Genomic DNA, 12,255 nt, shown 5'->3' on the forward strand with positions numbered 1-12,255 from the left:
AAGTTAACCTGACTTGAAAACATAAACTAGCATTAATAACATCTTAACATGAACAAAAACATAACCCAAAAAAAGAAGTAAGGGTTCGCTGCAAAAAGCTGATGAGGACGCGTTTGTTGTATATGGAAGAGAGTAAAGTTAGGGTTTTTTTTTTAAGAAAGATGACTATTCTGTGCTGAAGATTGATAACTTCGCAAAATGAATGAGATTATGAGAATGAATCATATATATATATATGTGTGTGTGTGTGTGTGTGTGTGTGTGTGTGTGTGTGTGTGTGTGTGTGTGTGTGTGTGTGTGTGTGTGTGTGTGTGTGTGTGTGTGTGTGTGTGTGTGTGTGTGTGTGTGTGTGTGTGTGTGTGTGTGTGTGTGTGTGTGTGTGTGTGTGTGTGTGTGTGTGTGTGTGTGTGTGTGTGTGTGTGTGTGTGTGTGTGTGTGTGTGTGTGTGTGTGTGTGTGTGTGTGTGTGTGTGTGTGTGTGTGTGTGTGTGTGTGTGTGTGTGTGTGTGTGTGTGTGTGTGTGTGTGTGTGTGTGTGTGTGTGTGTGTGTGTGTGTGTGTGTGTGTGTGTGTGTGTGTGTGTGTGTGTGTGTGTGTGTGTGTGTGTGTGTGTGTGTGTGTGTGTGTGTGTGTGTGTGTGTGTGTGTGTGTGTGTGTGTGTGTGTGTGTGTGTGTGTGTGTGTGTGTGTGTGTGTGTGTGTGTGTGTGTGTGTGTGTGTGTGTGTGTGTGTGTGTGTGTGTGTGTGTGTGTGTGTGTGTGTGTGTGTGTGTGTGTGTGTGTGTGTGTGTGTGTGTGTGTGTGTGTGTGTGTGTGTGTGTGTGTGTGTGTGTGTGTGTGTGTGTGTGTGTGTGTGTGTGTGTGTGTGTGTGTGTGTGTGTGTGTGTGTGTGTGTGTGTGTGTGTGTGTGTGTGTGTGTGTGTGTGTGTGTGTGTGTGTGTGTGTGTGTGTGTGTGTGAAACTTATCCTTGTGGCTGTTAAAAACAACCGTGATAAATGTAAGTAATATTCACAACGGTTTCTGGTATTAACTGTAATGATAAGTATTTTTATTTTAATATATTTATAAGAGTATAATGACAATCCTTTTTTGTAACGAAAAGAAGGAAAAATTGTTGGTGCTGGGAATCAAAGTAAGACCCTTTAATATATCACAATGGTTGTGTTTAAAATATGTGATAAAATATATTTTAATAAAATATTTTAAATAAAAATTAGGCGAGCGAAAATGAGTTATTACTACGGTTATTTAAACGACTATCGTAATATGGTGTTACCAAAGATATATTTTATAGTAGTGTGAATTAAGATTGTCTTATTTTTCTCGTTTTTGCGCTATGTTCTTAATTTTTTTTTAATATAAAAAAGATATAATCTTAAAAATTTAAAGTGCACGAAATAAATTGTAAAAAATAAAGGTTTAATTAAATTTTTGGTCCCTATAAATATTGGGGTTTTCATTTTTAGTCCCTCTCTGCCTTTAGACAACCGTTTTTTAAAAAAAATCTTTGCCAAAACCATCTAAAACCGTTACCAAAGCTCATGAAAGACTAAAAATAAAACTGCAATATTTATAGGGACAAAAACTTATTTAACCCAAAAATAAATGAACACAAGAGATCAAGATTCAAGTGTGTGAGATATTGGATCGAACTCTAGTATGGCCGAAGGGTAGCTTCTTGGTTCGACAGGGTTAAGCATGAAGTCGAAGGTTGTTCACATGCTTGTGTCGAAGATGCTAGGGTTGTTAGCATGTTAAATTAGGTTTTAGTGTTTAAACCCTAATTTGTTAAGTTAGCTTGTTTATTAAGTTGGCTTGTGTAATGGGCCTTGTGGAAAAAGTCCATTAGTTAGTATGTTAGGTTTTATTATAAATAGCATACTAGTCTCTCATCATTGTTAAGCTGCAAATCCTAATTTAGGGTGAGAGAGGTTATTTGTTATTCTTGTAAACTTGTAATCTTGTTTTAAGAGAAAGTAAAAGAATAGCAGTTATAACCAATATTTGTGTTCTCCTCTTCTTCCTTGTCCTTTATTCATCCCTTATTTTATACTTTGTTCGTGGCATTGAATTCACAACAAATTGGTGCGGTGAGCGTGGAGAAAATGCCTTCAACAAAGTATGAGATTGAAAAGTTCACCGGAGTGAATGATTTCGGTCTGCGGAGCTTGAAGATGAAAGTCCTACTGGTTCAGCAGGGTTGTTTGGAAGCGTTGAAGGGAGAGGCAGCCATGAATGCAGAATTGACGGCAGCGGAGAAGACGAATATGATCGAGAAAGCACACAGCGCAATTTTGTTGAGCCTTGGTGATAAGGTTCTTCGGCAGGTATCAAAGGAGACGGCGGCATCAGGGTTATGGGTGAAACGTGAAAGTTTGTATATGACCAAATCCCTGGTAAATCGACTCTACCTGAAGCAAGCTTTGTATTCATTCAAGATGATTGAAGACAAAGTATTGGCTGAGCAGTTGGATATGTTCAACAAGCTGATTCTTGATCTTGAAAATATTGATGTGAAGATCGATGATGAAGATCAAGCGCTGTTACTATTGTGTTCTTTGCCTCGATCACATGCTCACTTCAAAGAAACTCTCTTGTATGGAAGGGAGTCCCTGACGTTTGAAGAAGTTCAATCAGCCTTGTACTCTAAGGACTTGAATGAACGAAAGGAGCATAAACCTTCGACTGTTGGCGAAGGTTTGGCCGTTAAAGGAAAACTCTTACGAAAGGATGGTAAGTTCGACAAGAAGAAAGGCAAAAGCCAGTCGAAGTCTTACAGTGGTGAAGCATCTGGCATTCGATGCTACCATTGTTAGAAGGAGGGTCACACAAGAAAGGTGTGCCCTGAACGCCTGAAATATCATGGAGGTAAGGATAATGGCAACGCTGCCATTGTTCAAGATGATTTCGAATCATCCGATGTTCTTGTGGTTTCAAGCAGTGACTCTAAGAAGGAGTGGATTATGGATTCAGGTTGCACTTGGCACATGACTCCAAACAAAGATTTGTTCGAGGAATTATGTGATCAAGATGGTGGATCAGTATTGCTAGGAAACAACAAGGCTTGCAAGATTGCAGGTGTTGGATCTGTGAGATTCAAGCTCCATGATGAGTCAATAAGGTTGTTGACTGAAGTCAGGTATGTTCCTGATTTGAAGAGAAATCTGCTTTCTCTTGGTGAATTCGACAAGAAAGGATATGTTTTCCAAGGAGAGAAAAGTATCCTAAGAGTAGGGGTGTTCATTGGTTCGGGTAAATCCGAACCAAACCGCAATCCAAACCAAACCATAGTGTTTGGGTTGGACATTTTTTCAGTTCAGGCAAGAACCGAACCAAACCAATGAAATCCAATGACAATTGGTTCGGGCATCGGATTTTTCAATTTTCTACCCGCAAATCCAACCCAAACCAATCATAACTAATTACCATAAAAATTACTACTAAACATTCAACTTCAACAAGAAAAAAGTGAAATGTTGTATGTGGATAAGTTATGTTATTTTAATTAGTTATTAGAAAATTATTAGTGTATTGTGGTAATTGAGCATAGAGTTATGAAACACATTCATTATCATATTAACTGAAGTAACTAATTATAGATTCAAAAGTCTTTATGTTAGATATTGTTGTTGTTAGATGTTTTTAATCTATTAGGGAAAAAGTACTAGTTTAATATTTATAATTGAACACTATTGATACTATTTATTTCTATTTATTTATATTATTATGAAAAATTAATTTTCATAAATAAATTATTATTTTTAAATATTTTTGTATTGTTTATCTACCCGATCAATCCAATCCAAACCAACCTGTTGTTTTTTGATTCGGTTCGGTTTGGGCTTTATCGCAAAAATCTATAAATCCAATCCAAACCAATCCATGTATTTTTAATCGGTTTGGGTATCGGATTCTCTCAAAACCGAACCAAACCGGCCCGCGAACACCCCTACCTAAGAGTCATGAAGGGTTCGAAGGAAGTCTTAAGAGGCGTGAAGAAACAAGGCTTGTATACCCTTGAGGCTGAAGTTGTAAGTGGTTCGACAAATGTTGCATCCACGAAACCTTTGTCGAAAACAGAAATCTGGCACATGAGATTGGGCCATGTCAGTGAAAGGGGTCTGGTCGAATTAGGGAAACAAAATCTGCTTGGTGGAGACAAAGTCGAAAAACTGAAGTTTTGTGAACCCTGTGTACTTGGAAAATCTTGCAGAGTGAAGTTCAACAAAGGCAAACAAAGAACACATGGATCCCTTGATTACATCCATGCTGATCTTTGGGGGCCTGCAAGGTGTCCATCACATTCAGGAGCAAGGTATTTTCTATCCATAGTAGATGATTATTCCAGAAAATTATGGGTATTCATCCAGAAGACTAAGGATGAAACTTTTGAGAATTTCAAAAGTTGGAAGACTTTGGTTGAAAATCAGACTGGAAGAAAGGTCAAGAGGTTGAGAACCGACAATGGTCTTGAATTTTGCAAAGAGGCATTCGACAGTTTTTGTGCTGCCTCTGGTATTGCAAGGCATAGAACTACTGCAGGTACTCCACAGCAAAATGGTTTGGATAAAAGGTTTAATCGAACTATTTTGGAGAGAGTCAGATGCATGTTGACTAGTGCGGGGTTAACAGAGGTGTTCTGGGCTGAGGCTGTTTCGACACCTGAAGAAGTTTGGTCGGGACATCCACCAGATCTCGACAAACTGAGAGTATTTGGCTGCGTAGCCTATGCTCACATTAGGCAAGACAAGGTCGAACCTAGAGCTCTGAAATGCATGTTCATGGGATACCCAGAAGGAGTCAAAGCTTATAGGCTATGGTGCCTAGAGCCAGGTCACAGGAGGTGTATCACTAGTCGAGATGTAGTTTTCAATGAAGCTGAAATGGCTTTTAAGAAAACTGATGATGTTGATCGAAGTACAGAAACATCTGACAAAGAGCTGGAACAGGTAGAGATTCCTGTTGAGGTGGAGCATGTTGATGTTGAATTGCATATCCCTGATGAAGTCAAAGAAGAAGCAGAAGATGCTGAGGAAGTTGAGGAAACTGACGATGACTACCTATTGTCGAGAGATAGGTCGAGAAGAGTCATCAAGGCACCTCAGAGACTTGGGTATGCAGATCTTATAGCTTATGCCTTAATCTCTGCAAGTGAGGTTTTAGACGAAGAACCTAGAGACTACAAGGAAGTTATGAGGAGTCGAAATAAGACTGAATGGCTGAAAGCCATGGATGATGAGATGAAATCTCTTCATGATAATCATACTTGGGAACTGATCAAGAAACCTGCTGCGGCAAGGTTAGTCAGCTGTAAATGGATTTTCAAAGTTAAGGGAGGAATTGAAGGAGTGACGTTGAAAAGATACAAGGCAAGGTTAGTTGCAAGGGGTTTCACTCAGAAAGAAGGTGTCGACTTCAATGATGTGTTTTCTCCTGTTGTGAACCATAAGTCCATTCGAATGTTGCTTGCCATGGTGGCACAGTTCGATCTTGAACTGGAACAGATGGATGTGAAGACTGCGTTCTTGTATGGTGATCTAGATGAAACGATCCTGATGAGGCAACCTGAAGGCTATGTCGAAAAGGGGAAGAAAGATTATGTGTGCAAGTTAAAAAGATCTTTGTATGGGCTGAAACAATCTCCTCGATAGTGGAATAGGAGATTCGACAAGTTCATGGCACGCATAAGTTTCATTAGAAGTCAGTTCGACCACTGCGTTTACTTCAGATTTCGACCTGGTAATTCATTTGTTATTTTGTTGCTTTATGTGGATGATATTCTCATAGCAAGCAACAATGTTGAAGATGTGACGAGGGTGAAGGCTGAACTCAATAAGGAGTTCAATATGAAGGATCTGGGAGTTGCTTCCAGGATTCTTGGAATTGACATTCGAAGAGATAGAAAGAAGTCAAAGTTATGCTTATCTCAAGAGGCATATCTACGGAAGATTCTCGAAAAGTTTGGTATGTCGAATTCGAAGCCAGTTGTGACTCCAACAAACCCTCAATTCAAGCTGAGTATTGATCAGTGTCCCAGTACTGATGTCGAAAGAGCCTATATGAATAGCATCCCATATGCTAATATAGTTGGTTCTTTGATGTATGCTATGGTCTGTACTAGACCCGACATAGCATATGCAGTAAGTCTTGTAAGCAGGTACATGGCGAACCCTGGAAAGGCTCACTAGCAAGCATTGAAGTGGATTTTAAGGTACATAAATGGGTCTCTGAATAGAGTCCTAATTTATGGTGGAGCCTTGGGTGAAGATAGTAAAGCAGTAATAGAAGGATATGTCGACTCTGATTATGTAGGTTGTATGGATTCTAGAAAATCTATTTTTGGATATGTTTTCACTATGTTTGGCACTGCAATTATTTGGAAAGCAACACTTCAGAAGGTTGTTTCTCTATCAACCACTGAAGCGGAGTATATTGCCCTAACTGAAGCTGTGAAAGAAGCATTGTGGCTTGAAGGTTTTGCGAAGGAGCTGAAACTTCAAGGTCGAGGTATCACTGTTAAATGTGATAGTCAAAGTGCAATACACCTGTCAAAGAATTCAGCTTATCATGAGCGAACTAAGCACATTGATGTGAGGCTGCATTTCGTCAGAGGAGTAATCGAGCGTGGAGAAGTCCAAGTGCTGAAGGTTTCGACTGAAGACAATGCTGCTGATATGATCACCAAGACATTGCCGAGTTGCAAGTTTTTCCACTGTATGCAGTTGATAAAGCTGCACGAAGAAAGCTAGTTTGTTTCCTTGATGTTGTAGAGTTAGATCCAAGGTGGAGATTTGTGAGATATTGGATCGAACTCTAGTATGGCCGAAGGGTAGCTTCTTGGTTCGACAGGGTTAAGCATGAAGTCGAAGGTTGTTCACATGCTTGTGTCGAAGATGCTAGGGTTGTTAGCATGTTAAATTAGGTTTTAGTGTTTAAACCCTAATTTGTTAAGTTAGCTTGTTTATTAAGTTGGCTTGTGTAATGGGCCTTGTGGAAAAAGTCCATTAGTTAGTATGTTAGGTTTTATTATAAATAGCATACTAGTCTCTCATCATTGCTAAGCTGCAAATCCTAATTTAGGGTGAGAGAGGTTATTTGTTATTCTTGTAAACTTGTAATCTTGTTTTAAGAGAAAGTAAAAGAATAGCAGTTATAACCAATATTCGTGTTCTCCTCTTCTTCCTTATCCTTTATTCATCCCTTATTTTATACTTTGTTCGTGGCATTGAATTCACAACAAAGTGAAATATATAGAGTATGTTTCTGTAGAGGAAAGACAAGATTGAAAGAAAAAACAAAAAGGAGAGAGGAAACATTTAAGTGATAGAAAACTTTGGAGTTGACCCTCAAATCCTTGTAAATTTTCTTCTCCTCTATCTCGAAAGGTATGAGATGAAATCAACTTTGTTTTTCTTTTTTTCCTAACGGTTGTATAATATAATTTAAAAATATCAATACAAAGACATCATATAGAATTTTTCTCTCTTAGATGAATTTTCTAATAGAAAAAATATAGTAACTCGATAATGTAAATAATACCTTCAATAAAAAAAATCCAGTCTGCTGAATCACATTGATTTTATATTACAAAAATACGATCCGAAGTGATAAAGCAGAAAGTCAAGTAAACGAGTATCTTCCAATTTCCAAGCATTAGTATATATTAGTATTTATAGTGCTTTCATAAGAAAAAACAAATATTTGTCATGATATTTAGTCAATAAGAATCCAACCCTGCCACTATTTTGCAATTACTTTAACAAATAATTCAACTTCTACTACCAAATCACCACAATTCATCTTTCTTCTTAGAAATTGCCCTTGTATTTGTATTCTCTCCAACATGAATTTCTCTCCCAAAAAAAATTAACTAAATTCTAAAAGTTCGACCAAGTCGTGAAGACCGGTTATCTTTCTAACATACATTTCTCTCCCAAAAAAATATAAATAATATATGTAACTAAATTTCAAAAGATCGACCAGTCGTGAAGGCCAATTACTTTAGAGTGTGTTTCTCTCACTGTTTTAAGATTAAATCTAATTTATTCAAATAATATATGTGTTGGATCATTTTATTCACAACTTCACTCAAACTTTAATTGAGTTTTCATAAATAGACTATGAAATTGATTCTCGTTAGTTGATCTAATCGTGAGTGAGAAGTTGAGAGTATTTAGTTAGAATTGTGGAACTAGAGATGTGTGAACAAGCAATCACATTCAATGTGAAGTGCATGTGATGCTACATTGATTACTTGTCTTAGGCTCACCAAAAGATTCTATTTATATTACATTATCATAACTCTATTACCTCCCATTCTCTTCAACCAAAACCAATATGCATCTCTTTCCCTTCCCTCCTATCTTCATTTTCCCTCTCTTATTCTTCTTCTACTTCACCAACATCTCCATCATCCTAGGACAACAACCTTACATTGGCCTATCCACAACAGCCTGTCCTCGAAAAGGCGACTCCAAATCAATCCGCGGCTACACATGTAACGGCCAAACCACATGCCAAGCATACCTCACCTTCAGATCCCAACCAATTTACAGTTCAGTTTCAACAATATCATCCCTACTAGGCTCAAACCCTTCTCATCTCGCCGAAATCAACTCGGTTTCCTTAAACGAAACCTTCGAAACAAACAAGATGGTAATCGTTCCTGTCAACTGTTCTTGTTCTGGTAACTACTACCAAGCAAACACTTCCTATGTTTTTCAAAACACAGACACTTATTTCCTAGTTGCTAACAACACTTTCGAAGGCCTTTCGACTTGTCAAGCTTTGATGCATGAGAATCATAACCCTGCTGATATATATCCTGGTAGAAAATTGCTTGTTCCTCTTAGATGTGCTTGTCCTACAAAGAATCAAACTGAAAACAACATTAAGTATCTCTTAAGCTATTTGGTTGATTGGGGTGATTCTGTTGCATTCATTAGTGGAAAATTTGGTGTTAACTTCAAAACCACTCTTGTAGCTAATACACTTACTTTAACACACTCTACAATTTATCCTTTTACAACACTTCTTGTTCCTCTTTTTGATAAGCCTAAAAGCTCTCAAATTCAAGCACATCAACAACCTTCTCCTTCATCAACCTCGCCTTCCTCTTCTCCTTCGACCGATAGAAAATCAAAAAAAACTTTGGTTTATGTTGTGGTTGGAGTACTTGGAGGACTAGTAGTTATAGGCTTAACATTAATTCTATGTGCTTTATTTTACTTCAAAAAGGGTAAAAAGAAAGATGATGTTTTGGTGAATGTTTCGGAGAGTACTATTTATTCGGCGAAAGAGAAGCCTGTGAAGAAAGAAGAAGAAGAATTGTTAGAGAGTATTATATCTGGTATAGGACAATCTTTCAAAGTGTATGATTTCGAGGAAATTAAGGTTGCAACAGATGATTTTAGTCCAAGTTTTTTGATCAAAGGTTGTGTTTATCGCGGTGTGATTAAAGGCGATTTGGCTGCGATTAAGAAAACAGAAGGAGATGTTTCGAAAGAGATACAAATTTTGAACAAAGTTAACCATTCTAATGTTATTCGCCTTTCGGGCGTTAGCTTCAACGAAGGACATTGGTATCTTGTTTACGAGTATGCTGCAAATGGATCATTAAGTGATTGGATATTTTCTAACAAGAAAATGAGTGATGAAAAGTTTCTGAGTTGGATTCAGAGAATGAAGATTGCATTGGATGTTGCAATAGGAGTTGAATATCTTCATAGTTTCACTTCACCTCCATATATTCATAAGGATCTAAAGTGTACTAATGTTCTTCTGGACAATGATTTCAAGGCAAAGGTTGCGAGTTTAAGGCTCGCGAGATGTGTGGGAGGATTGGATAATGATGATGATGAACAATTTGTTGCTACAAGACATATTGTTGGGACAAGAGGTTACATGGCGCCGGAGTATTTGGAAAACGGAATTGTTTCTACGAAGCTTGATGTTTATGCGTTCGGTGTGTTGATGTTGGAAATCGTCACGGGGAAAGAGGTTGCTGCTATTCTAGCAGAAGGTAATGAGAATCTGATAGATTTTTTAAGTGGTAATGAGAAGCTGAAGGAGTTAATTGATTCTTCGTTGCGAGGAAATTATCCGTTTGAGCTGGCTATGTTTGTGATTGAAATTGTTGAGAATTGTTTGAAGAAGGATCCGGGAAATCGTCCTACGATGGATGAGATTGTATCGGCTTTGTCAAGAACGTTGAACTCTTCATTGAGTTGGGAAATGTCAGTGAATGTTGCTAGATAGTAAAGGAATAATAGTTAGATCAGTTGGTGATGTTTCTGTGTTTGTTAAGTTCTGGTTTTGTTTATCAGTATGTATAATGTGATATAGTACTAATGTATATGTATGTTAAGCTAGGATTTTGTAGATAAGCATATATATAAATTTGATGTATGGTGTGAAGATGAATGAATAAGAATTTTAGTAGGATTTTATCAACATTGTAAATACAACTTTTAACAATTCAAATAGCTTTTAATCAACATGATATCACATAGCTCCCAATTTTTAGAACTCGTTTTCACATAAATCCTAGCCACTGATGGTAAAAAAAGTATTTCTTTTATTGAAGATTATTGTTACTCTTTTTCAATAACTTTTCCTTGATCGTTATTATTTAGTGTTTTTTGTTATGTTTTTAGCCATGTTTCACCTTTACCACTATTTTTGACCAAATAGAGAATGTTTTTCCACAAAATAACACACTACAATGTTTTTCCATAGATCAGCTAGACCCCTAAACACCATGTTTAAGGCGGAGAAGAAACACTCCATTTGGTGGAAAGACATGATGATGGCAGGTGTACATAAAACTAACAATTCTGATTGTTTTGCAGGCAACATCACTTTTGGCTTAGGAGCTGGAAATTCTATTCCGTTTTGGTTTGGCAGGTGGTTAGGAGGAACGGCATTTAGGCTATTATTCCCTCTGGTATTCAGCCTTTCAACCAAGAAGTTGGGGTTTGTAAACGAAATGGGCTCACTAGAAGGGCAATGTTGGTCGTGGGATCTTCACTTACAGGCAGAAGGACTTCTAGAAAATCCGTTAGCGGTACAAGAGGCGTTGGAGCTCCTGGATATTTTGGGGGGTATTAAGCCGTTAGAAGATGGAGTCGATACGTCTAAATGGTGGCCTAATGCTGATGGGGTTTTTTCAGTAAAAAGCTGTGCAACGTTTCTAAGGGAGCGATACTTGGAGCGGCCGGTAGAAGCAAATTGTGCAGCAGCGATTAATCTGTTCTGGGGTACTGATGTTCCGTCAAAAATAAAAATCTTTGGGTGGCGGTTAATGTTAAATAGGCTGCCAGTCAGGGAACAATTGGCAAAAAGGAATGTCATCCATAGGGATGAGGATAAGATTTGTGTTTTTTGTTCTGCTGAGTCTGAAGACATGGAACACTTGTTCTTCAAATGTCCATTCTCAAAAAAAATTTGGAAGAACATTTGTTGGTGGTTGGATGTTCAAATGGAGGGTGAGTTAGTAGGTGCTAACCATTTGGAACGGTTTGTTCAAAGCTTGAAAGGAAAACTAAAAAGGAAGAAGAGGTGCTTGATTTGGTTAACAACGGTATGGTCAATATGGAACTCAAGAAACAACTTCATGTTCAACAATGCAAATTTTGTTCTAGATGAAGTTACAGTAAACATTAAATTAGTTTCTTGGATTTGGTTGTCGATTGGTGCAAAATCTGGAAATTTTGTTCCTTTATTTTATTGGTTCCAAGCACCTTTAGATGTTCTAAGTTCCTAAGATTTTAATCTTGTACTGTATAATTTTGGCTTTGTAATGGGTTGTGAGTACCCCTAGTACTCACATCTATTTAAGAAATCAAATTTGCTTATAAAAAAAAAAAAATCACCATAAACCTAGGCATGTGCTCTCATGCGTTGCTTTTAGGAGTTACGGTTAAAAGTGTGCACTCATTTTTTTTACTGTTTGTGATAATATTTCTATGAATGCTTGAATTATTTTCAAGTGCTTCAAATTATATAACATTTGATTCTATATTATTATTCTATCCATTTTAAAATGAGTGTCGTTTAAGGTTTTTGCACTCAAATTAAAAAATATAATAATAGTACTTTAAAATATTACATTTTTATTAAATTAGTCTTATTAATGTATTGGAAGTAGTGTACAAAGTGATAATTAAAGGATAATTGAAAAAATAACAATAATTTTTACATTGAAAAGTGAGAATGACATTTATTTTAAAACAATTTTTTTCTATAAAACGACACTTA

General features: G+C 37.1%; 2 protein-coding genes across 2 annotated transcripts; both read left to right on the forward strand.

Annotated features, from left to right (window-relative positions):
• Window positions 1-8,062: 8,062 nt before the first annotated feature.
• LOC131652148 (lysM domain receptor-like kinase 4) lies at window positions 8,063-10,447 on the forward strand. The gene has a single exon (XM_058921928.1). It carries the CDS (start codon window positions 8,335-8,337, stop codon window positions 10,252-10,254), a length of 1,920 nt encoding a protein of 639 aa, XP_058777911.1. The 5' UTR covers window positions 8,063-8,334; the 3' UTR covers window positions 10,255-10,447.
• A 309-nt stretch (window positions 10,448-10,756) lies between these two features.
• LOC131650046 (uncharacterized) lies at window positions 10,757-11,761 on the forward strand. The gene has a single exon (XM_058919788.1). It carries the CDS (start codon window positions 10,757-10,759, stop codon window positions 11,759-11,761), a length of 1,005 nt encoding a protein of 334 aa, XP_058775771.1.
• Window positions 11,762-12,255: the final 494 nt, after the last annotated feature.

This window comes from Vicia villosa, linkage group LG2 (assembly GCF_029867415.1).
Source record: "Vicia villosa cultivar HV-30 ecotype Madison, WI linkage group LG2, Vvil1.0, whole genome shotgun sequence".
Lineage (NCBI taxonomy): Eukaryota > Viridiplantae > Streptophyta > Magnoliopsida > Fabales > Fabaceae > Vicia > Vicia villosa.